Source organism: Neopsephotus bourkii, unplaced genomic scaffold (assembly GCF_033783945.1).
Source record: "Neopsephotus bourkii isolate Nb327-2 ecotype Australia unplaced genomic scaffold, CSIRO-AGI_Nbou_v1 NB_818, whole genome shotgun sequence".
Taxonomy (NCBI): Eukaryota; Metazoa; Chordata; class Aves; order Psittaciformes; family Psittacidae; genus Neopsephotus; species Neopsephotus bourkii.
The window spans coordinates 259,691-286,607 of NW_026901314.1; the positions used below are offsets into that span (position 1 = coordinate 259,691).

The 26,917-nt window shown below is 39.8% G+C and overlaps 2 protein-coding genes across 2 annotated transcripts in view; one reads left to right on the top strand and one right to left on the bottom strand.

Annotated features, from left to right (window-relative positions):
• Positions 1-8,084, top strand: part of GPT2 (glutamic--pyruvic transaminase 2) — a 29,804-nt gene extending 21,720 nt beyond the window's left edge. Inside the window, exons 6-11 of the mRNA XM_061355647.1 lie at positions 410-489; positions 1,065-1,201; positions 1,898-2,072; positions 2,880-3,035; positions 4,084-4,196; positions 5,363-8,084. Of these exons, the coding sequence (XP_061211631.1) occupies positions 410-489; positions 1,065-1,201; positions 1,898-2,072; positions 2,880-3,035; positions 4,084-4,196; positions 5,363-5,453 (752 nt within the window). The 3' untranslated portion in view covers positions 5,454-8,084. The remainder of the gene's footprint in view (positions 1-409; positions 490-1,064; positions 1,202-1,897; positions 2,073-2,879; positions 3,036-4,083; positions 4,197-5,362) is intronic.
• Positions 8,085-14,333: 6,249 nt separating this feature from the next.
• On the bottom strand, positions 14,334-25,645 carry DNAJA2 (DnaJ heat shock protein family (Hsp40) member A2). The gene is made up of 9 exons (XM_061355648.1): positions 25,452-25,645; positions 22,693-22,752; positions 21,595-21,818; positions 20,125-20,205; positions 19,665-19,798; positions 17,810-18,006; positions 15,943-16,087; positions 15,651-15,778; positions 14,334-15,136 (listed from the first exon to the last, which is right to left on the bottom strand). Exons 1-9 carry the CDS (start codon positions 25,527-25,529, stop codon positions 14,948-14,950), a joined length of 1,236 nt encoding a protein of 411 aa, XP_061211632.1. The 5' UTR covers positions 25,530-25,645; the 3' UTR covers positions 14,334-14,947.
• Between the last annotated feature and the right edge of the window lie 1,272 nt (positions 25,646-26,917).

Below are 26,917 nucleotides of genomic sequence, written 5' to 3' on the forward strand. Positions count from 1 at the left end.
CTCCATCCCTGGCAGTGTTCAAGGCCAGGTTGGACGAGGCCTTGGGTGATATGGTTTGGAGCAAGGTGTGCCTGCCCATAGCAGGGAGGTTGGAACTTGATGATCTTAAGGTCCTTTTCAACCCTAACTATTCTATGATTCTATTCTATGATTCTGTACTCTTAGTAAGTTAAATTACTGTATCTCACACTTCCTTTGCTTGAGATAGACTTAAGTTAGCTTGAACCATAAATCTTCTAAAAATGTTCTTTAATTTCACACTTACTAAATTGGATGATAAAATTCTATTTTCTGAAAAAGAGGGATGTCTTACTGCAAAGCTAATAGTCTAGCTTGGTCTTGGTGGAAAGATTTGTGTACATATAAATGCTCCACTAACTTTCTTCTTTCTTTAAAAATCAAACCATAGGACAGGTGCAAAACAGAAAGAGCACTGAAGATGTGATACACTTTGCTTGGGAAGAGAAACTTTTTCTTCTGGCTGATGAGGTAATGGGATATTCTGTTCTCCCTAATGCACAGCTAAGAATAATTTTTTTCCATGTGTGGTATTGGTGTTTTTTAAGTACAAGGAACAGATTCTGTATTATTATTTTAAGCCATGAACAACATGCAATATTCTTAATATCAGAGGATTAATATGAGAGGTGTCTTGATCTGGAGTTGAACTAGAAAGAGCAGGGAACATGAGCAAGGACACACAAGGAGGAACTTTGCTGGAACTGACCTAAAAACGTGATACTCAGATTACTTCAAATGAAAGAAACAGAAGGAAAATCAATTAAAAAATACAAGAAAAAGTTAAGTTATACAAAGACACTCACTATTCTTCCAAAGACTAAACTATTAAGTATGGCCACGTGAGATAAAATGCATCATTACAGTAACTATCATTAAACAAATAATTAGCTATTATTAAACAAAAAAGACACAAGTACCTTGTGTCTTTTAATCGGTTTAAGTTTTGAGTGTTACTGCTGTTTCATCAGACCTGGCTCTCTAGAAGGTCATATTTTATCTTTAGTTGGGGCAACAGAGCACATTAATGTCTTCTGACTGTTCAGGTTTACCAGGACAATGTGTACTCTGAAGGATGCCAGTTTCATTCTTTCAAAAAGATTCTCTATGAGATGGGACCCGAGTACTATAACAATGTTGAGCTGGCCTCTTTTCACTCCACCTCTAAGGGATACATGGGCGAGTAAGTCTGCTTTAGTTTTTTTTTTATTTCATTTTCCTCATTAATATGGTTGAACAGCCGTTCATATTAGTGGCCTGAAGGTAATCACCGTCTATTATAATTTTAACTAAAAATGATTAAGAAAAGGAAGACAAGCATTTAAAGCACAAAGTAATGGATTAACTCAGTGGTTTTCAAAGTACTAAATAATAAATGTATTTGTTTCAGACACCTAATGCCTCAGTTCCACAAAGGTGAAATCCTACAGTCCTAAACTGGACATGTGATAAAGGAAAATATGGTCTCCAACAGTCAAAGGAACAGCTCAAGAATGACTGGGATGTTTAATTTTACAAATGCTCGGATTTGGTTGTTCTGAGGAGGAAGAAATGGAAGAAAAAGAATTTTCTGATTAAATGAATGCTGCTACAGCCATGTGCTCTTATTCTTAAGGGCGAATAGTCCATGTTAATTGTTAACCTGCCTAATGGGGAAGCTGCATGTACACCTTTTTCTCTGGATGGGATACCAAATCTTAATGATGTATCATTTAATTCCTTCTTAAAACATCAGTATAGCAGCTGTTTCAACAACCTATGTGTTACAGATTTTAAGATCCTCATTAACTGTCTTTCCACTTCAGCAGTCACTTTAATTGCTCTTCCAGTACTTTTACACTTGAGGTTAACTAAACTTTTGTGTTCACTTTAATCACAGGTGTGGCTACAGAGGAGGTTACATGGAGGTCCTTAACTTGCACCCAGAAATTAAAGGACAGCTTGTTAAGTTGCTTTCTGTTCGCCTTTGTCCTCCAGTCTCAGGACAAGCAGCAATGGACGTTGTAGTGAATCCTCCAATACCAGGAGAAGAATCTTATTCACAGTTCATAAAGGTCAGCAATAACATTCTTGTTCTTTTGTACATTTCCTAAACCTGAGTACTTGAACTCACAATTTGCACAGAGACCATTCTCCTTTTGTTTCTTCTCCAAAAATCCTGTAATAACACTAGTTTACAGAACTCTGCAGGGTATTTTAAATTAACTCGGTATGACTACCTTTCCAAGTATTTTTTATTCCTGTTACAGTTCCTTTGTTTAGAAGCCAAAAAAAACCTAAGAAGGCATTATCAGATCAGCTTTCTTGCTTAACTTCTCTCCTGTGTTTAGCAAGACATAGGAATTGCTAAGTAAGATTTGTTTTTACTAAAATCTAAACGGGAATGCAAGTTCAAATAAAGTTGTAAATCAGCCTTGTTGTTGGATATCCAGTGCCTCTAAAAACAGAACAACATGGCATTCTGTATTAAATTATAAATAGAGTTTCTCCTTGTAAAAATGAAACTGAATCTGCTGTAAGAAATTGCATTGTTGCATCAGATCAAAGGCCCAGCTAACGTGGTTTCTAAAAATAGCCAAGAGTGGATGCTCTGAAGGAAGAATGTAAGAAGAGGGCATGCAGAGAGAGACTTCTGCAGGCAATTGGCTGTCTACAATGCTTTGTAGTTGCATCCTGCTAATGCATTTTTGCATTGATGTCTCGAAGAGTATGACTGGAATTAGGAACATCATTTGCTCTAATAGCTCTGCAAAGCCCTAAAAGTGCTTAATTCGGGGAGGCTTCTTGAAGCATCATAGTTTTTTCTGATGTTTTTATTGCCATTTCAAATACATCAAACTGAACACCTTCCTTTTAAACAGGAGAAGGAGTCTGTTTTGAACAATCTTGCCAAAAAAGCCAAACTAACAGAAGACATGTTTAACAAGATACCAGGAATGCACTGCAATCCACTTCAAGGAGCTATGTATGCTTTCCCACGAATCTTTATTCCTTCCAAAGCCGTTGAGGAAGCTAAGGTCAGTCAGTCATTTTTACCCCAATCCTTTCTAACCTTCAAATATTTGTGCCTGCCACGTCTAATGATGATTTTTTATTCCAGAGATAAACTCATGTAGTTCCAAAGCAGTACTTTATTGACTATGTATGATCTTAAATATAGCATGACCTTTATCTTAAGAGAGGAAAACAAAATGGAGCATTTCATTACAGTGATAAGGCTTCCAGGTTAAAAATGTTGATGGAGGATGTTAGTGTTAATAGATTAAGTCATATGGTGGGTAAATAGCTGGACCTGTGCAGAGTCCAAGCTGCTGCCTGTACGTTGGTTAGGTAGGGCAGGATGTAGAATGGGGATTGTGAATAGCAGGGTACTACTGATGCTGCAAAAGAAGCCCAATCCAGGAAGCGTGTGAAGGAGGGAGGGAAGCTTCCTTGCTATTTTTACTTTTATGCATTTGGGCCAGTAAGCTACGTTACTGAAAGACAAGTCTTTTTGATCCTAACTAGAGCTATATTTTCTAACATCTAATATTCAGTTTTTAAAGGGAAATCTATCAGCATAGCTGAGGATAAACAGAGCTGGTTTTCAGCTGATTATTTGATTAGGCATTTAACCTGCATTTGTTTAAGAACTTCCATAGTTATTAATCAAGGGACTTTCTAGTCGGCGTATAATTCAGGGGAAAAAAAATAGTAACTGCCAATGAAAGTGGAACACACACCTCTAAAATTAATTTCATCTCATCAAATGTCAGTTGCTGAGGTTTTTGTAAGTAGGATTTTGAGACAGTTGACATAAAGCTACAAGCAAGGAGAAAACCAAGAATATCTAAACCCTTTCTTCTGAAGCTAGTGTTTCGTGTAAGTTCTTCAGTCTTGTTCCTCCATGAGATAGATACTGTTATTTAATTCACAATGTGAGCTGTCCTACTAGCAACTGCACTTCGTTCTCTTTAGTAAACAGAGAAAGTAATAATTTAAGATAAAGATTCGGGAGGAAAAACAGTAATGAAATTCTGTATATTGGGAATATTTCAAATAATTCAAAAGCATTCATCCCCTTAGGCTCATACAATGGCACCTGATATGTTCTATTGCATGAAACTTCTGGAAGAGACTGGAATATGTGTTGTACCTGGAAGTGGATTTGGCCAAAGAGAAGGAAGTTATCATTTCAGGTGCAGTTTCTGTTTCTTTTAAAGTAAAACAAACTGTAATAAGCTAAGTACCATGCCAGTATTTTCTCTACTGATTAAGGATTTTTGTTCCAGTTTACATTGTTTTAATTTCTACTACACATTTTCTGTGCACTGACAACTAGCTCAAAGACCTGTGCTGCTAGATGAGCTATTCAGTCTTTTATGGTGTTTTCGCAGATTGCTGACATAGTTTTATTCTATTTTTATACACTAACATTTGAAATTACTTCTCCATGAATACAAACAATAATAATAGCTAATCCTGTAATCTTAATGTTGGCTAAGGCATTACAAAAATTGCCCTGCTTTCTTTTGGGAGGGTGTGTTTAAACAGTGTTTCCGTGTGGAGGAAGTGCATGAAAAAGGCAGTATCATCTTCCTATAAATCTGCTCCTTAAACATGCTGAATAATTCTCTACTTTACCAAAACAAGATATTGGACTAAATCTTCTAATACCAAAACTGTAAACATAAACTCTGTTGCTTTTGTTTCCAACTAACAGCAGTTTACACCAGGTGAGCCACTGACAGCTACAATTTATCATGGATTTTAGTCCTGTTTGGTCTGAAGCAAAGTAACAGAGAGTAATTTTAGCCATGAAAGCTCTGCAACACAATATTTAGTCCAGATAGCTGGATTAGGTATATGGATGCATGCAGCTCTAGGAAAGGTCTTGTGTAAGTCTGTGCCTGTACCAAGTGTGGGGAAAAAGTTTTGTGCTGTAGGTCTTACATACATACTCAATATGCAGAAGAAGAAAGAAAAAAAAATTCAGTTCAGAAAGAAATGTGTATTTACTCATAACTGCCCACCCCGAGAGCTCAAACAATACATGTTATTGGCATAAATCCCGCAAAAATGGAAACTGAGTTGCAGTTATTTCTGATAACCTTCTTTATCACTCCACAGAAAATAACAGTTCTTGAATTCTTGCATATTCACCAATTGAAAAAATTGCTCTAGTTTAATAATATAGTTCAGTTACAGCATAAATGCAGGAAATTGGATAATTACATCAAAACAGATACTAAACACATTACTAGCTGTGTCCTGAGATTAATCAAGATCTGTGCAAAGATCACAGTTTAGTCTGTTTTGAAGGTAACGTGGGTTTTGTTTTTATCCTTTAAATATTATTTTTCAGAATGACCATTCTTCCTCCAGCAGAGAAGCTGAAGATTCTACTGGAGAAAATGAAAGACTTCCACATAAAGTTTCTTGAAAAATATGCATGAAACTACTGTGGCTTTTTCTCCTCATTCCCCCCTGCCGCCTTCAAGGTGAATATAGAAAATGAGCAAAGATGTGCTGAAAGTGTGCTGTTCATCTGATTTAACTGAATTCAAAATAGGTAGAACCAATCTCCAATACTGCTACAACCTATTGGACTATTGAATTTAATGTCTGGTATGGAAGGTGTTGTTACACCTTTTTTTTTTTTTTTAAGGGGAAGGGAAGGATGTGAAGAAAGCGGTGAGAAGAAATAGTTAGTAAAGGATTTTGTGCCTTGATTGGAAGCTATATTCATGAACTTTTGACTCAATAAGCTGGGGAAACAAGTTGCTCATTAAAAATGCTACTGTTGGGGGATAACAAAACAAATGTCAAGAGCAATTGTTTAGCAAGGAACGTGTTTCTCATCTTAAAATTCTACTAAACAAAAATTCAAAATCCTACATTATAGGTATTGTTTAATTTTTTTTTTTGGGGGGGGGTGTGTTGTTAAATATGAAGTGTTCTCCAGATCTGATTAAGCATGTAGGTACAGTGTGCTTATTAAAAAAAAATGTAATCTTTGGCAGATGTGTGCAGATACCTTTGAACTTCTGTTAAAAGAAATCCTGCCATTGCAGCGTAATCTGGTTGGAACATACAGTTCTGATCAGAGGAGTGAACATGGTGTCTCCTTGAACCCTATTTTTATGAAACTGAAACACAATGAGGAATAATAGCTTCTTGTTCATGCTGTGCAACACGCTATTCCAGCATAAGATAAGAACACTGAACACTTCCTTTCTTAACAACTCCATGGGTCTCCTGTTAGCTCATATTACATGGAACACAGTAAGATGCTGTTTCAAAGCAGATGCGAGTACTGTCAGTCCTTTCAAGTAGGGTGAAATATAACACTATTTCAGAATTGCTTTATCTATGGAGAACATTTGCTTGGAAGCACAAGAGATCTGTTAGCTGGCCAAAATCCTGCTCAAATGGCAAGGACTAACAAATGTTCTTTAGCAGGAGGAAGGCTGGGAGGAAGGCTGGGGGTGCTTTCTAATGACAGAAAAAGGTATTTAAAGGAAAGTGTCCTGCACCAAGCATAAAGATAGCAATAGTTCATCTCACACTTGAATCTTCCACAGTCATACTTCTGGCTGATGACCCTGAGTGCTCATTAAAACCCAGTATTAAAAAACAGGTCACCATCTAGGAGTACAGCTGTATTACTCTAGTAATCTGTGCTGGTTTGTCTGCACAAGAAAAGACAGCTTCTGTTTCTCTGGATTTGGAAGCTGAACACCTTCTTCTAGCACTGATAAAGGACTGAAGGATCATAGCTTCTGGTATTCAGCCGTTAAAGTATTAGTATTTGTCAGGCTTAGGCTCAGCATTTACGATGTTTACTCATTAAGAATGTCTCATTTAATCTAGTCATTATTTTTAAGTTATTATTTAGAAGTAAACTCATTTTTATGTCTACTAGCACTTTGTTAGGCTGCCTTTGTAGCTGGCTGAACTTCCTATGCTGATCCAGGTTACTAAAGCCAAGGGCTAGAGAATCACCATAGGGATAAAGCCTGTGCCAATCTCTTATGTGTGGAAGACAAGAGATGTTGCCAGTAATTGTCCTGGCAACACCAACTACTTCTCTACAACATAGCTGGTATACTTCTCACAGGTTTTTACTGAAGTCTGTGAGAACAATTTAGTACTTCTTAATAACCTACCAGTAGTCCCAGGTTCATAAATGAAAATGGCGCACTGCGACGCAAAGTTACTATGGAGGCATAGAGAAAAAATTATCCTTGTAGAAATGGACTTCTTGTAGGGCAGCAGAATGAGAACACTTACGTTGCTACTATCCATTGATAAATACAGCCTTTTATCTGTTAGTGCTCTCCACATCCTTAATAGGCACTAATAAATTAAGAAAGCAGAACCATTCTAAGAGGTCAGAATATTGATGTAAAATAAGGCAAACAGCACATTCCTGTTGTAGGAATGTGTCCAAATCAGATCTGGCTTTGGATATGTCATGCAGTGTAGATTGAAGCTAAGATCTAACAACAGGAGTTAGAATATTTTTTTTATATTTTTGTAATTGCAGCTTTTTCATGGGGGTAGTATTTGTAATCTTATAAGTCAACAGATTTTATATTTGCCTTGCATTTGCACCTGATACTTCTGGAAAAAATGTAAAGGTTTACAAGTTTCTAATAATTTACAAGTGTGGAAGGCTTTTTGTTTTAAGTTGGGACAGCAATTCTTACAGTTTTAAATCAAAATATAATGGCATAAACGAAGTTTTTTCTAAAGATTCTATGATTGTGCCTTTTATGTTTCTGACATTATAAGGGATAACTATTTGTTCTTGATGTATCTCATATGGAAGGGTGGTGATTTCTATTATCCATCTACAATATTTGTATGTACTGTGATAAGGTTTATGTACGTTTTTGTGGAACAATCCTGTAAAGCTAAGAAAAGATGCTTATTTTCAATGTCTCTGAAATATTTCGTTATTAACAGACAATGCTGACTTTCAAATGCATGCTTCTAAGTTTGATTCTCCTACAGGTGCTCCTCATAATGGTAGTTCAGATGGTTGAGACTTCCAAATAATAAAGCACATGTTAAAACAAAAACAGGTAATAGTTCTCCATTTCCTCTGTCACTGAAGCCGCACTTGCTGGATTATACTATGAGGCATTAAACTTCATGTTCACAATAGTATTTACTTTAATCCATTTACCTGATCATTCATTTCTGCATCACTTCAATTTAAGGACTTGAAATTTGTCAAATTTGTTACCAAAACACTGTTCTCTGTACACAGAGATGGTCTTGGGCATGTTTTATGATCATAATTAATCATATCTTTTTATGTAAGGAGTTGTAACCAGGAGTTAAGCAAGCCAGACTTCTCTCTTCATACTGGAGATCAACTGGTCAGTTAAGGCTGATCAACTGTGGCCCGAAAGTTATGGCAAGGGGTTTACTTGGTATTATAGAATCACAGAATAGTTAGGGTTGGAAAGGACCTTAAGATAATCAAGTTCCAATCCCCCTGCCATGGACAGGGACACCTCGCTCTAAACCATGTCACCCCAGGCTCTGTCCAACCTGGCCTTGAACACTGCCAGGGATGGAGCATTCACAACTTCCCTGGGCAACCTATTCCAGTGCCTCACCACCCTCATAGTAAAGAACTTCTTCCTTATATCCAATCTAAACTTCCCCTGTTTAAGTTTTAACCCGTTACCCCTTGTCCTGTCACTACAGTCCCTAATGAAGAGTCCCTCCCCAGCATCCCTATAGGCCCCCTTCAGATACTGGAAGGCTGCTGTGAGGTCTCCACGCAGCCTTCTCTTCTCCAGGCTGAACAGCCCCAACTTTCTCAGCCGATCTTCATACGGGACGTGCTCCAGTCCCCTGATCATCCTCATGGCCCTCCTCTGGACTTGTTCCAACAGATCCACGTCCTTTTTATGTTGAGGACACCAGAACTGCACACAGTGCTCCAAGTGAGGTCTCACGAGAGCAGAGTAGAGGGGCAGGATCACCTCCTTCGACCTGCTGGTCACACTCCCTTTGATGCAGCCCAGGATGCAGTTGGCTTTCTGGGCTGCAAGCGCACACTGAAGCCAGCTCATGTTCATTTTCTCATCGACCAACACCCCCAAGTCCTTCTCCACAGGGCTGCTCTGAATCTCTTCTCTGCCCAGCCTGTAGCTGTGCCTGGGATTTCTCCAACAATATTTACATGTAAGTTTACATATAAATATTCAGACACATAGTATCAGGTTTTCATGTGAGATACTGTCATGAATGCACATTTGAATTGCTTTAGTTCTTGTGAGGTCAAGGCTAAATTGGTTGGCATAAATTGGAGGGAGGAATAGGGCAAGGGAGGAACTGGGAGGGGAGAACTGCACACAGATAAAAAATGAATAAATAAATGCAGATAAAAAATAGAAAAATAAATGCACTTAAGCATGTGCAGCATGGTAATTGGGGGGGGGAGAGGGGGCAGAAGCAAAAATTCTTCCTTCTAGATGGCTTTGGTGTCTCTCCTGCAATATTAGAAAACTGCCATTCTCTCATATTCACAAAGGCTCACAAAACTACACCCAGGTTTCAATTCCTGTCCTACACCTGGTCCTACACCTGGGTCAGAGCAATCCCAGGCACAGCTACAGGCTGGGCAGAAAAGAGATTCAGAGCAGCCCTGTGGAGAAGGACTTGGGGGGTGTCGGTCGATGAGAAAATGAACATGAGCCGGCTTCAGTGTGCGCTCGCAGCCCAGAAAGCCGGCTGCATCAAAAGGAGAGTGACCTGCAGCTCAAAGGAGGTGATCCTGCCCCTTTATTCTACTCTTGTGAAACCTCACCTGGAGCATTGTGTGCAGTTCTGGTGTCCTCAACATAAACAGGACATGGATCTGTTGAAACAAGTCCAGAGGAGGGCCACGAGAATGGTCAGGGAACTGGAGCACCTCCTGTATGAAGACAGGCTGAGAAAGTTGGGACTGTTCAGCCTGGAGAAGAGAAGGCTGCGTGGAGACCTCATAGCAGCTTTCCAGTATCTGAAGGGGGTCTATAGGGATGCTGGGGAGGGACTCTTCATTAGGGACTGTAGTGATAGGACAAGTTAAAACTTAGGGGAAGTTTAGATTGGATATAAGGAAGAAGTTCTTTACTGTGAGGGTGGTGAGACACAGGAATGGGTTGCCCAAGGAGGTTGTGAATGCTCCATCCCTGGCAGTGTTCAAGGCCAGGTTGGACGAGGCCTTGGGTGACATGGTTTAGAGCGAGGTGTCCCTGCACATGGCAGGGGGGTTGGAACTTGATATCTTAAGGTCCTTTCCAACCCTAACTATTCTATGATTCTGTTAGTTTCAGAATCAAATTTAGATTAGTTTTTTTTCTTTTCTGCTTCCACCCTTGGTCCACATAAGGAAACAGAGATCACAAGTTTCAAAAAAGGGGGAAAAAGACAAAGCTTCCTGAGGCGTGGAAAGCAAAACTGGTAAAGAACATGAATTTAAAATCACTACTAAACATAGATTAAAAGTCTGCTCTCCCTTGATACCCAGAAAATACAGGAATAAGCCTCCCAATCAGGTAATACCTGAAATTTACAGTACATTGATGAGCAGTTACTCATAACTAACTCAGTAAGTTAATCTGAAATAACATCCATTTTCCATTAAATTGATAAGAGCATCACATTAGTGTGGCATCAGCTTTTGATTACTGCAAATGGACATTTCAAGATGAATGGATTTAATTTTTCAAGGTAATCAAAATGGCAGCACAGTACTGATACTTGGGCAGGTTCATATGATGTGCATTGTAATGAAGCACAAGGATTTTTCTAACAGCTGAAGTCATTCTTTTGAATTATCACCAAGCTAGGTAGGCCTCTAGAACCCCATCTAGTCCTTTGAAATTTGGTAAACATACAATTAAATGCCCTACATCTCCTTTACAGTGACTGCTTGAGCTTCGTATTTGCATCAGCCTAAGGGTATAGTCATAGAATCACAGAATAGTTAGGGTTGGAAAGGACCTTAAGATCATCAAGTTCCAACCCCCCTGCCATGGGCAGGGACACCTCACACTAAACCGTATCACCCAAGGCCTCGTCCAACCTGGCCTTGAACGCTGCCAGGGATGAAGCATTCACAACCTCCCTGGGCAACCCATTCCAGTGCCTCACCACCCTAAGAGGAAAGAATTTCCTCCTTACATCCAATCTAAACTTCCCCTGTTTAAGTTTTAACCCGTTACACCTTGTCCTGTCACTACAGTCCCTAATGAAGAGTCCATCCGCAGCATCCCTATAGGCCCCCTTCAGATACTGAAAGGCTGCTACGAGGTCTCCATGCAGCCTTCTCTTCTCCAGGCTGAACAGCCCCAACTTTCTCAGCCGATCTTCATATGGGAGGTGCTCCAGTCCCCTGATCATCCTCGTGGCCCTTCTCTGGACTTGTTCCAACAGATCCATGTCCTTTTGATGTTGAGGACACCAGAACTGTACACAATACTCCAAGTGAGGTCTCACGAGAGCAGAACAGTGGAAGGTTGTAGATTAATAATCAAAATACAGTTTTCCTATTACATCGTATTTTGATGGGTGAGCAATTGCTGCACAGGAAGAGGTCTGTGGCATGGTGTTTTATTTTTCTTTAAGCAATAGTAATCTTTCACTGATTACTTCTAACTTCTCTGCAAACTTCATTTTCAGAAGAATATTGTCTGCTCTTTTACGTGAACAAGAACCACACAACTATATTTTATGTGTAACTGCAGTGTGAACACCTTAGTAAATTAAATGCACTTAAGAGGACCCATCATACTTTCTGTAAATCACATTTACATCCATTTACATCACTGTATATGCTAAAAGAGGTGTCACAAAATAAGTTGGACAAGACTTCAAGTCTGTTTTGGGTTATTTTGGGGTGTGGGTTGGTGTCATCCCCCCTTTTAGCTTCTTGAGATCAATATTAAAAACTAAGTGTCAACTAAAAAAAGGGTTCTAATACAGCTCTTGTGATCACATTTTCTTCTTCTCCCCACATACAGAATGCTCTTCTGTTTATAGTGCCACCTTTACCCTAAGTACTTCAGTTGCAGCTCTTTATAACTGAGAACACTCAACTAGTGTTTATCTGATTATTCATAGGAGTCATGATAGCCCAGTTGAAGTATTGATAGCTATGTTAAGCATTAAATGCCATCAGTAAATTACTGAAGCATTAATAAGTGTAGTGCTGTATTACTTGCAACAAATACTGAAATCAAGACACATCAAGTTTTTCACAGGATAACTCTGTAAAGGGATACCTTCTTGATAGAGCAAAAGATCTCTACAGTAAGACCAACTCTGAAGAACAGTCACCAGTCACTGAAAGATGCTGCTGTGAGGAGCCTAAACTGATGTAATCTCAGAACTGAAACAACTAGACTGAGGTTGTACACCTCTTCACTTCAGCATGCTAGCCAAAAGGCTACCACTAATCACTAATAGTTAGGGTTAGAAGGGACCTTAAGACCATCTAGTTCCAACCCCCCTGCCAAGGGCAGGGATGCCTCACACTAAATCATGCCACTCAAGGCTCTGCCAAACCTGGCCTTGAACACTGCCAGCAATGGAGCATTTACCACTTTCCTGGGCAACCTGTGCCAGCACTTCACCACACTCATCACCGTAAAGAACTTCTTCCTGAACTTTCCCTGTTTCAGTTTAAACCCATCACCCCCTGTCCTGCTACAGTCCCTAATGAAAAGTCCCTCTCTAGCATCCTTACAGGCCCCCTGCAGGTACTGGAGGCTGCCCTGAGGTCTCCACGCAGCCTTCTCCAGGCTGAACAACCCCAGCTTTCTCAGCCTGTCTTCATATGGGAGGTGCTCCAGCCCCTGATCATCCTTGTGGTCCTCATCTGGACTTGCTCCAACAGTTCCACATCCTTCTTATGCTGGGGACACCAGAACTGCACGCAGTACTCCAAGTAGGGTCTCACAAGAGCAGAGCAGAGGGGCAGGATCACCTCCTTTGACCTGCTGGTCACACTCCTTTTGATGTAGCCCAGTATATATATTACATACATTCCTGAAAAGAGGAATTTTTAAAGTAAGGTGGTAAGTTCAGAGCACATACTCTCTTTTCCAAGGACGTAAAACCTACTACTTAATCAAAACGCCTGTTCTCTGCTTTAATCTTTACAGATTAAGATGCCTTCTTTGGTAAGTAAATCATGATAAAGAAGCAGTATGTGACAATAATCTTGTGAAAAGCAACCTGAAGTTTTCATAAATTCAAAGAGAGATTCACTAGATGAGAATGCCACAGCATAAGAAGTCAATACTGAAATACAGGTCAAAACAGAATTTATTCTTGCTTTAGTCTATAACAAGGATGTTCAGCAGCACTCAAATTACCAGTGCCTACCCAAGCACATGGAAACACTTAGCGAGTTTGTCCCTCCAACCTAACTGGTAAAAGTCAACAACTATCAGCAATACTAAACAAGTCACACTTCATATTTGTAAAGAAAAGTAGAGGCATCTTCCAAATTCCTCACTTCAACAGAGAGAGAAAACTCATTAGAGAAGCAGCTTACCAACCAACATTTGTGCAGAGTTCCTTAACACTGTAAGTAAATGTTTAGACAACTAACTCTACATGGTAATTATTTAAGGTCATATTTTTGCTTTGTTATGTTATTTTTACCAATTAAAAGCACGTAAAAAGGAACTGAACTGGAGAACTTAGTCTCTTGAGTTCAAACAAAAGTGCAAACTATTCGAAAAGTAACAAATCCCACTACATTCAGTATGTTTCCAGGTCAACAAAGTTTTTTGTCAAGTAAAGTACTGATCACAGAAACACAGAATCCCAAGGATTGGAAGGGACCTCAAAAGATCATCTAGTCCAACTAATGTTTACCTCTTCAAGAACTGCACTGTTGTAACCACAAGTTGTCAAGTGTCATGCTCATTTTCGCAAAGATTTTTTAAAACTAGAAACATTCCTCTAGGAAGTCAGGCTTAATCAGGCTTTGAATGGGATGCAAAGCCTAAGAGAAAGTCACCATTATGTTGGGATTTAATCATCTTCATTTACAAGATGATTAATTACAAGTTTTGTTATCCTCTGACTGAATTCAGATGTCTTTATGTTTTCTCCATATAAAAGTGACATGGCTGCAGCCTTCCTGTGCCCATTTAGTTATATCTTAGTTCCAGACTTTTACATGTGGCACAGTTATCTAACTGCAACATCATCTTACAGCAATTTCAGCCTCTCTGTTTCTAAAATGTCTACCATCTATGCAGTCTATAAACGTTACAGCCACTGGAAAAGTAAGAGCTACAAGGCAAAAGAAATACATTATACACCAACTGCTTTTATTTAATTTCAGAAACCGTTCACAAGATGGTAGAAAAAAAACAAAAACAAAACCAAACCAAAACCCAAACTTACAACCACTTCTAATTTACTCTTCCATTGTTCCCAGTCAGCTCTAAACCCATTATGTGCAAAGCCCATTGACCATGCATCTAAGATAATAGATACAGGCTATAAAATTCTTTATTCTATTTGTAGCAGCTTATGCAGGTGCAGCCAAATACCAAGCCTCAGGACAAATTGTACACAAACTTTACAATGTAGAGTTTGAATTTAAAAATGAAACTTAAAATTCTACACAAAACTGGTAAAAATCAAGCACAGATATGAAGCCAAACTTAAGATCCATGTGAAAAGAAGTCTTATCTTCCTTTCAAGTGCTTTATTCTGCTACACACTCAAAATGAAAATGTAAGCTTGTGGTTAGTTTAAATTACACTCTGTAGATACTATAGACCAATTTAAAAGTTACACATACAGCAACAGATGTCCATTGGTTCATCTGGATTACTTATACAATCCAGCTGGATTGCAAAAAACAAGTCAGGCAAAATTTGAAATAGAATCCTTGTGCAACTTTTTAGACAAATGTTTACTGATGGGCACACTGTACCCCAGGTCCATGATGGCTGCTTTCTTCATCAGAACTATCATTATAAGCTTCACGTCTCTGGCCACCACCTGAACCACGAGTGGTATCAAATTCCTGAAGATCTACCTCTTCTGCATCACCAATTACATTGGGAAATTCTGGTCTAGCTGGCAGAAGATCTTCAAGTTCCTGCCCCAAAAGAAGAAGTGTATTCAGTACTGCATGTACAACTGCTAAAATAAAGCGGCCAGTTTCCCACAGCTTCAAGACTTCCCCTCACTGGAGGTTTGGTTCAGAAATGACAAGCCGATATAAAACCTGACAGGTATTACTTATTTAAAATTACCAAAAGTATTTGTATCTACTGGAAGACACCACTTAAGGAAAACCCACAGCTCCACGTATCAACACAAGGTGCTATCAGTAAATACAGCTGCATTCTGAAAACTTATCACGCAGCAGCAAGAAGATTCTTCCTCCTGCCTTCGTCTGCCTAGCATCTGTACAGCTCTTAAAACACAGCTTCCATAAATCAACATTTCAGTGGGTATGTTCAAGTTATGTGTTGCCCATAAACTATGGTGAAAGAATTACACTTGCATCTAAATTTAAGCACTGAAAGCAAGCATGTGAGGTATCCCACACATGCTTTGCACATACTGTCAAATAAGACTACGGTACCTGTGCCGGTAAAACTACTTACTGAAAGCTTTTCTGGGCTAATCCAGTTATTTTCGGGAAACTGAACGTCAAATTTAATGTAAAGATCACCCTTCTCAAAAGGATTACGATACTGTGGCATTCCTTCACCTCTGACTACACGAACACAACCTGCAATTCAAAGAGAAGTAAGCAAGTGAGGGCTCTTCAGAACAATTCTTTATACAATCTTCATTTCTCTAGTCTAGGTTCAGTTAACAGGACAAAAAGAATGGGATTAAATTTTAAAGAATCACAAAAGCATAGTTAGAGAAGTCTCATCAGGTCAAGCTTACCTGGTTCAATTACTTTTCCAGGAGGATATTTAACCACAATTTGACGTCCATCAAGGTGCTTAAACGTGAACTGAAATCCACACAGTGCTTCAACTAGTCCAATCTTGTGTGTCATATGCAAGTCATTCCCATCCCGCTGGAACACCTACAACACAAAAATCTGGGGATGCATTTTCTAGTACCATAAGCATATCCCCATGAGATTCATCATTTAGGATTATTATTTATTCTTAAAATTCAGAGCCAGAGCAACAGCCTTTGTACAAAGTTAACTTGATTCTGTTAATTCAAATAGCACAGTATTCTTGGAAAGTTTCTGCCTGATCCTTATCATCCAAGACAAGGCAAGCCATACTACATAGTATGAGGTAAGGTTCAAACAAGGAGGCCAGTACAGCAGCAGTGCTCTCTTAACCCCAAGATCTTCCATACAAGCAATCTATGAACAAAAATTAAAACAGTTTGACATCACTTGCCCTTCACTGGAGTACAAAATCCACATATTTGTTTCTCAACATCTCACTAGTTATCATTCACACCTGCTTCAGCTAGCTTCATCTACAGCAGGGCTTTGATCAATTAGTCCACAGCTGTCATGAGCAGTCTTTAAGCCATTATCACTCAGGAGTCTTAACCAGAGTAAATCTAAGCTTTATCCACTGGCAGAACCATGACTCCCAGCATCAAGGGAAATTAAGAACACTGAAAGCTTCACTAGAAGTCAGACTAACTTAATATGACAAGTTACGGTATTTTTCAGAACTGTTAATATTGTAAAACTAGATGTAGTTCAGTAGAAGACTAGAACAGAAGTGGCATCTACCATCTGGAATCTGATGCCATCATGAACCTTTGACTGCTCTGTATGCTTACAGATGGTCTTTCCCTTATCCTAGTCAAAATCAACTGCGATGACATATTTCAACCCGTATTACAGAAGAGAGAAGAGAGGAACGTGTAAAGAGCTATGCAAAACTAACAGACAAATCAGCAGTCTTTGGCACGGGTCTGAAAAGCTTACAAAATACGTACTTTTCAGATAACCAACATTATATCCTTCATACATGACTGGAATTTAAATTTGCACTCAATGCTATTTTTTGTCACAACAGAATTTCCCGACACCACTTTCTGTTCAACATTTTTCCCAGAGTATAACAATTTCTTATTTTGCCATAGTTATACCTGGCCTTTCTAAACAAAAGCATCAGAAAAAAAGGAAAAAAAAATAAAAACTGCAAAGCAGCAGCAGTCACCTCAACTCTGCCCTAAGGGAGTCTTAACACAGGAAAAGGTAACTTGCAGTACTTATTTCAAAAGTGCTGTGTATATATTACAGAATATAGTAAGCATAAGCCTTAACAAACTACTATAAAATAATCACGTTTCCTTGTTCAGTTAGGCGAATCAGTAACATCACCACTCTGATGTATTTCCAGAACCACAACAGCAGAGACAGAAAGGACCATCTGAGGATTTTAAAAGGAGTTCCCTGCCATGTCACAAGACACTGAAAACAAAGCAACACTTGGCATCTGTTAGTGTCAAAAGCAAAGCACATTGAAGGTAACATCCTGAATGGCTCTTCACAATGTCCACTGTACCAAAGTCAGCCTGAGCTGATCTGAGAAAGCTACCCTTTATTAGCATGAGGAAACACCAGAATCTGCATGCACTCTGGCTACAGACTTGTGAAGTTTTTCTGGCTCACCATGAAAACCACATTACTAGCTATAAATCTATTAAAAGCTATTCAACATCTCTCCCATAGCTGCAACTATATTAATTATTTTAAACGAACATCCATCTACATTAATACTGAAGACTAGGATAAAAGGCATTTAAAATACAAACTCAAAAGCATTACCTCATTCTCCTTTTCTTGGAGTAAGAGGACAATATCACCTGGTTCCACACCTGGAGCCTGATCTGCTTCTCCACTGAATGTAATTCTTTGCCCATGCTTCATGCCTTTGTCTACATGGACTTCAAGTATTTTTACCTCTTTGATCACCTTCTTCCCTTCACACTTTTTACAGCGGTCTTTTTCATTAATTACTTCACCTAAAGAACGACAAATTCTGCATTTGGAGATTTCCACATAATTGAATCTGATTCTGAAAAGAAACTCATTTATAGTAGACTAAGGAATTCATGCAATATGCAACACAACTAGTGATTCAGATGTTTTATGAATTCCTCACAAGAGGAAAGCCAAGCTCGATTTACGCTGTCTGGGAGAAGGGGAATTAAAAAAAAACAAATGGGGTGAGGGGAAGAAATACAAAGATATACTCAGTTTGAAAAGTGAGAGTGCTTTAGAGAAAGGCAAAACAAGACCTTGCCTACTGCTTCTAGTATTCCTTAAGTCTGAATTTAACTCCAGTATCCTTACCATTCAATTTACAGCTCTTAAAAAACAAACACCTACTTTTCCATTCATTGTTATGCTAGAGGATGACAGCTATAAAAGAAAGGATGAAGCCAAAACCAAACTGAAGCACCTCCCCTCCCCCTTAAAAGTCACAATAAATTCCAAGTTCTTTCAATGAATTTAAGAAGCTTAGTTCCAGTTTTGTTAACAGTCAAAAAAGGATTATCAGGTTCTGTTCACTGATAGTCCCATTTTCCAGTAAACCACCACCACGTACTATGGAGATGCAGTTAACAGAAGCAGAGGCTTGCATACAAAATGGGGGCAAGATCCGTGGTCAAATCAGTTTCATGCAAAAGCATAATATGAAAATTTTCCCATGGAAGGGATCTAACATTTTCTGACACATAATGAAGTTGACTTTTATACTCTTAAAGCTGAACAGTTTTTCACACTGTCTGTCACCTCTGGCAAGGCAATTACTTTTTCCAAACTGAAGAATGACTACCAGAATAGCTTAAATTCTCTGTTCTACCTCATCTTTATTTTTCAAGTAAGCAATTGGCTTTCTACAGAGTAACCAAATATGAGGCCACATGCACCATGCAGTTTCAGTACACATCCAACACTGCTTTTAAGTGCTAGAAGCAGATGCACTCCGCATAAAATATTAAACCTGCCAGCTTAAGCCACCTTTCTGTGAAACAAAGCAATGCATTATGATGCAGCTGAAACTACTAAATATGTAGGTTAGCTATGTAAACCGTAAAAAAGACAGCCAAAGACAACATCTCTTATGAAATGTTTTGAGTAGTCAGAAAACACAACTCTAACTTCTGAGTAGTGTGAAGAGTAAAATCACCCACAATGCAGCAAATTGCAGAAGACGTAAAAAAGGAATTGCACAGTGCAGATCACGTGCTGAATTAGCTCCTCCAAACACAACCAATTCAGAAAAAAGTATCTTCTTAATTTGAAGAAACTAAAATCCAACTTTAGGTTTCCATTTTCAAGCTTAAACTTCTCCTTGGATGTTAGGAGACCACAAAAAGATAAAGTTTCTAAAATAAGATCTTGGGTTTTACTGTAACAGTAATAGCAGTAAGTAATATTAATATCTAAGTGGTTTTAACCCCTACTGTTCAAGCTTCCAGACTGCTTTTCAGTATGTTAAAAACTGTAATTCTTGCTGTTCTTCCAAGTAAAATGGTTTCTCCATGTTGACATCAGACTGAGACCTAACTGATTAGATGGGAGCAACATGGCCCTGGATATATTCCTCCTGAGATTTAATCAGGAGGTTGAATCCAAGTAAATGTATTTAGTAACACAGAATAACTTGTCCTACCTTCTCCATTGCAGTCAGAACATACAGACTGCATCTGCTGAACCATTCCAGGAGCCAGCTGTCTGATCATGATACGTACACCTCTACCCCGGCAAGCATTACATTTCTGAACGGCTCCAGCCTTCCCTCCCTGCCTAGAATAGAAAGCACCAGTTGCATGAAAAGTAACTTCCCCTTGCCCCAAAATACAGGACCAAAAAACCCCTACATCAGTAGGTTAAACATGCCTAATAGTACTGCCAAGTATAATTTAGGTTCTTTCCTCCCTGCTTCCCCCCCCCAGAAAAAGCCCTTGCATAGTTCCAGTTCCATCAACAATGCCACTCAAGCTTAACAATTTTCTGGTTTGAAAGCAGGCTCCAGTCAGTCAAATACCAACAGAGATCTGAAATAGGAGATGCTTCATTACACTATATGAAAACACAGTACCTAGAGAACTCAAAACTATAAACAAACTTACCCGTTACATGCACTACAAAGGACATTCTTGCTAAGTTGTAGTTTAGTTGTCTTGCCATTATACAGATCTTCTAAAGAGACTCTACAAAATAAAGCATTTCTCCTACATTATCATTTTAACAACTTACTTTCCCCATGTAATAAGAATAGTTGCCTAGGACAAATCTAAAGAAAAACAGATTTTCTTCATAAAAAAGACCATATCTGCTATTAAAACAGAATTTTAAAGCACCATTTCAGCTTTCACAAGGAGTCATTAAAAATTATTGCATACATACGATTATACACATGTAATTAGGAACACAGAAGAAACCAGACAGGATTGCTTGTGCTTCTCAATAGGATACCAGCTTATCTAGCAATTTTGGGCTTATTAGTCACAGTTGATTTTTTGTTTGTTTGTTCTACCATGCAGCTTAGAAAACCACCCCTCTAAGACAGTCGTGACAATATTTACAGCATGCATACATAAGAATACATACAGAATACTTACTATTGCATTGGGCTTTCCGCAAGAATGTTTAGAAGGGAGGGCTTAGCACGTCCCTAACAGCCACTCAACTCTTTAGATGTGTTCATGTTTCTTTTTTTTTTTTTTTACAAGTTCTTGAATACACTATAAAACTCCAATAACATTCATATATTGATAGGATATTTATGAGCCCATTTAGTATTTCTCTTAAATCGATTTGTTAGTGGATAGAAATTTCAACTCCATGTATTGAGAAAAGGTTGTTTGTGAACATCAATGCCAGGTGACAGCAAACCCAAAGCTAATTAATGAGATAGCATGCAGTACCAGCTACTGAACTAAGCAAGTATGTGAAAGTTAATACACTTTACCAAGCATGGCTTGACAACCACAAAAAAGATAAAGCTTTACTCAGAAAGAACTTAGAAAGGACCTGATCAGCAGGCAAAAAAGCCAATCATGACTGTAAGCAGAGATCTACAAAACCCAATTAGACGTGATATTCAAGCATGGCTCTAAAAAAAAAAAACAACCCAACAACAAAAAACCCAAATCAAACCAGCCACACATGCTTTTCCATTAATTATCCATTTCTACTTCAGTTCCAGCTGGTATTATGCTATAAATGCAAGTCAACTTAAGCACTTCCAGAGCCTTAGTACCTCTGCTTTCCTAAGAATCCAGCTAATGAGCAATACTTGACTACTGTATACTTTTTCAGATTAAAATTTCTGAACATAGTTAAGGAGCAACACCAAGAAAATACTGCTAACAATGTATATACAGACTAATAACCAGGTAAAGTATTACGTATTCTGTAAGGGTAAGTAAGTTACTCAAGTTGACTGCCTTCTGGGCTACACACGACATGCAGGTCCGAAAAGTAGGTGCAGACCACAGATTATCTGAACTATGAAGCATATAAAAAAATATAATTAGCAGAGTCAAGTACTGATCAGGAAAGCCTGAAATTACAAACTGCAGCATCAAGATACTCACTTGAGCGGATGCATCATATCTTCTCCTCTTCTTCTACCATTACGACTTCTGCTCTGACCACCCATGAAATTGAACAATCCACCACCAAAGATATGGGAGAAAATATCGTCCATTCCACTGCTTCCACCACTACCTTCTCGAAGGCCCTGTTCTCCATATCTATCATATAACTCACGTTTCTCTGGATTTGACAATACTTCATAGGCAAAACTTATTTCTTTGAACTAGAAGAGGAACAGAGTCAAAACAGTGAACGATAATTTAGAACTTCAAGAAAGCATTTTACTACCGTTTCTTGCCCAGCATGAATATCCATTTAGTAAGTTATACAACAGAGCAGTTTTCTACCTTCATTCTAATATGCAAGACTTAAAAGTCAAACTTGGGCTTACTGTGTTACCTCTTTATCATAAAATATATCATTTTATGGCAAAACTTTTTTGACTTTGTTTTTTACTGTGCCTAGCACAAGACAGTTTTCTTACAAACAACAACAAAAAAATCCAACTAGAAAACTCCCAAGTACACAAGAGTGCCTAAGATTTGTGCAACCTACTAAAATGCATATTCATCTGCTTGTCCTCAGACCAAATGAGTACCTTTTTAGTCATCTCTGCTCACCTCTAAGCAACCATTAGACGTCAGTTCTGTTAGAGAATCAGCTGAGTCAACTTAATGGGTATTTTTTAATTACTATTAGCATAACAAATCTAATTCAATCTCCCCACACATCTACTTGTTTTATGCTGCAGCAGTTTCTCGTACCTCAACACATACATTCTTCCATGTTGGAAAAACTTGGAAAACTGACTATCTTTCCCAAATACCCATGTGGATGCCAATGACAACCAACATCACCTCAGCAGATGAAAACAGACTATTTTCCCTCAGCAACCAATTTGACTCAGTCACCTGCTGCATTTTTTCACAAGGTACGCTGGTAGATTTTGAGGTTGGGAAGAAGTAGACAAGACTACATTCCCTCTCACAGTTATTTTCAACAACTTGTAACACCACCTGTATTTGGTTCCTTGGATGCTATTGTAATAGCAAGCATAAGGAGTTAAAAAAAAAAAAAAAAAAAAAAAGAAGTCTTACTTTGTCTCCTGCATTTGGATTCTTATCGGGATGGTATTCCTTGGCCAGCTTCCTGTATGCCTAGTTGAAAGAGGTACAAAAGTAGTTTAAATACTGATTAATCAGTACTTTTCTGACAACTCAGCAGTGTCTTTAGGAAGAAAGAAAATCCTAATAAAGCAAAGTCAGAAAATTTGCATTTTGAAATCATTCATACATTGAAATGCTGACATACATAAAAAATTCTGACATTGTTATATGCATAAATTAGTTGCACTTGCATTTAAACACAACTACATCACACAATAGCTAGAAGTAGTTTTCCTGCTTATCTTCATTAACTTATAGGAAGAATCACATTGGACTTTCATGAAAATTATTTACTCTACAGAAGCTATTTAAAATCTACAATGCAATTTAAGTTTCAACCCATTTGGCTCTCACCTCAATCACAGCAACACATTAAGAACAAAATGGCTGCCTCAGCTCCTCACTGAACCCTATCAGTCAATCCTCAACACACATTTTATTCTTCCTTACCTATCAATAACTGAAGATTTATTCTCACTTTGAACTAAGTATATGAGTTACACATGCAGAAGTGTACAGATCACTGCTTTTATTTAACTTCACTGTTGTAAAGCAGCAGGAGATATTGCAGCTCAATCTCCAGAAGAGATTTTTCAGAATGCTCTTTTTTGACCAGTTCTTTAACTCTCAGGACCATCGCTTTCTCCACAGAAATACTTCATTCATTTTGCTTATGCTTTAGGGGATCAAAGCAAATAACAGGACAGGCAAAGGTTTTTCCTACAGTTTGAGTTTATGGCAGCAAAGACCTCAGCTCTTCCCTCGCTCCACCTCAACACCCCCCCAGTAACAATCAGTGGACAGATATTAATAAATTACATGGTATACAGTCTGGTTTTTAGATTACACATATAAAAAAGCTACACTGATAAAATTGTGAACAACTGAAACACTGATTCTTACAACGGATTTTTCAAAAGCTCTATTTCTATAGAACTGAGCACCTAAACTATCTCTTTAGGACTGCAACATTAAGAGAGCTTTAGACAAAAAGCTTTACAAAGCTCATAACTTTCCATTTTGTACTGGAACAAGTAAGATTCCTTTTTTGCATCTTCATAATTACTTCTCTTTATTAATCATCTTGAAATACTCTGTACGTCTGCATGCATTCAAGAAATAGTTTTATAAGGAACTAATAAAACCCCAGAACATTGCAATTACAAGCCAAGTATTCTAAATCATGGTAAGCACAAAACCCCAAAATTATAGGTCAAATTGCCCATCAGTAACAGAACATAATCTCCCACAAATGTACATATTCTGTAATAAGTGTGTTTCCCCACATATTTTAAGGATTCTGTGCAATCAAAAACAATCAGCACCAAGCCCTAAAAATTAAAGTGAAAACCTATGTAACATTATCTAATCAGTTAAAAAGGAGTTTGCATGATGATCTTTAAGAAAAGCAAGCACTCGTGTCTTTGCTGATAACAGCATTCAAATTCAGAGAAATTCTTAAGACTAATCATGCCCAAAAGGACGCTACCATTAATCAGAAACAGCCTACACTGGCACAACTTCAATAAAAGTAAAACTCATCAACTTCTCATCCTCTTTTGACTGACCTATTACCTATTTGTTTTCACTTTTCTATACTATCATATAGATTAAAATATATAAGAATAGATGAACTTCTTGCCGTTGCAGGCAGTTGGAAACCTTACATTCCTTGGTATGGCTAATCTATAGCAAATTAATATTGAGCAGTACAAGTTATCCGAATGGAAAACTGCTGTCAGTTTTTCATTCTTACAGGATATGGATACCTTCAAGAGAATTCAGCAAGAAGGAAAAAAAAAAAAGTTCTACTTGACCGTGTTTATTATACAGCACCATCCTCTCACTGCATGCCTTCCCCCTATTTCAACACTGCTATTGCCCGCGCCTGCACGAATTAGGCTGCCACATGCATGCTGGGTAACGCAGAGCTGTTAGTATCAGCACCACCCATCAGCGGAAGCAGGTCACTGCTAGTAAACTGTCTAGTTAATTCTCCTTCCTCACGTGTAAATGGCCATTAAGTCCTCCCAGAAAAAAAGTTGTTCCTACATTACAGAAAGCAATGGACGCAGTGAATTGTTGTTCTGATGCCCCGGCTCCCAGTTTTCACCTGGCTCCTTTGTTTACCTTACGGAGTCGCTTTCGCAAGGGAGGGATCAAATACATGAGCAAAAAGAAAACCAACCGAGGCCCACACATGTAGCAGACAATGGCTCCACTACTAATGAAGACTTATACGCCCAGCCTTCACTGCTTGGGAAAGGACGCTGCACTGCTGGGACGGGGCGCGCGGCGCCCGAAGCCAAGCGGGCGCCGGCGGTGCCGGGCCAGTGGCAAGGGCAGGCCCCGCTGCGTCCTCTCCCGCCGGTCCTCTCTCCTGAGGCGTTGCCCGCGGCCTACCCCGCTCCGCTGGCGCCTGCCGTCCGCCAGGACCCAGCAGCCCCGCGGCGCGGCCTACCTCGGCTGGCTGCAGCGGCCCCAGGCGTCTTCCCCCTGCGGCGCACTCTCTCCCCCCACAAGGCCTCAGCCGGGCAGGACGCAGCTTTCACACCCCTCGGCCCCGCTCACCAGGTCGGCCCTGGGCCGCCCACCTCAGCTGCCCCGGGGGACCCTGACCGGCGAACCCACCCTCGCCGCAGCACTGCCGCCCGCTCTGCCCGGGCGCCGCCCCCGCCCCTTCCCCGCACCTTCTTGAGCTCGTTGTCGGAGGCCCCGGGCGGCACCCCTAGGATGTCGTAAAGCTTCGTGTCGGCCACGTTCGCCATGACAACAGTGGGCGACGGGCGCGGGCCGGAGCAAGCCTAGAAGCGACGATGGCGAGACCGACAGCAGGACGAAGCCGCCGAACGTCACACGCAGACGCCTTACGTCACCACGCCGCGACGCGGGAGGAGCCAGCCCGCCCTTTCTCTTCACCTTTCGGGGGTGCGACCCCACCTCCTCCGCCCACTTTGGGCACCTGACCCAGTTCCTGCGCGGGGCGGCAGGGGGCGCTTAGGGAGGACAGAGGTTTGTGCTGCTACCGGTGACGGCCGCTGCTGGAGGCGGCAGCGGCTGAGGGGAGAATGAATGATTGGGATAAATCTCCCAAGAACTCGCGAACAAAGTTTAAATCGCCAAGCAGGAATTCTTCACTGCGGCGCCGGAGACATGGGAGATCTCTCCTCCTAGCGTGTCTCATCCGAACCTCAAACAGACTGTGGCTATATTGTTGCTTAACGTGCATATTATTAACCATCATACATATTCACTAACCATCCGAGAACCGCTTTATGTAATTCCACGCCCATTTTCACATGCACACAACAACGTGATAGTGGTCTTTTGGAGGTCGTTTACTTCTTCCAACAATCTTCATCACTTCTGGCAGTCTTTGAAGCATGCGCAGTAGATAATGCTCACACCAGCTTGATTGATTCGGTAACACCAAAAAAAAACCTGGGGGTGCTGGTCGATGAGAAAATGAACATGAGCCGGCTTCAGTGTGCGCTCATAGCCCAGAAAGCCAACTGCATCCTGAGCTGCATCAGAAGGAGTGTGATCAGCAGGTTGAGGGAGGTGATCCTGCCCCTTTATTCTGCTCTCGTGAGACCTCACCTGGAGCATTGTGTGCAGTTCTGGTGTCCTCAACATAAAAAGGACATGGGTCTATTGGAACAAGTCCAGAGGAGGGCCACGAGAATGACCAGGGGACTGGAGCACCTCCTGTATGAAGACAGGATGAGAAAGTTGGGGCTGTTCAGCCTGGAGAAGAGAAGGCTGCGTGGAGACCTCATAGCAGCCTTCCAATATCTGAAGGGGGACTATAGGGATGCTGGGGAGGGACTCTTCATTAGGAACTGTAGTGGTAGGACAAGGGGTAATGGGTTAAAACTTAAACAGGGGAAGTTTAGATTGGATATAAGGAAGAAGTTCTTTACTGTTAGGATGGTGAGGCACTGGAATGGGCTGCCCAGGGAGGTTGTGAATGCTCCATCCCTGGTGGTGTTCAAGACCAGGTTGGATGAGGCCTTGGATGATATGGTTTAGTGTGAGGTGTCCCTGCCCATGGCAGGGGGGTTGGAACTTGATGATCTTAAGGTCCTTTCCAACCCTAACTATTCTGTGATTCTATGATTCTAACATTGCAGACATAATCATCCTGTCCTTCTAT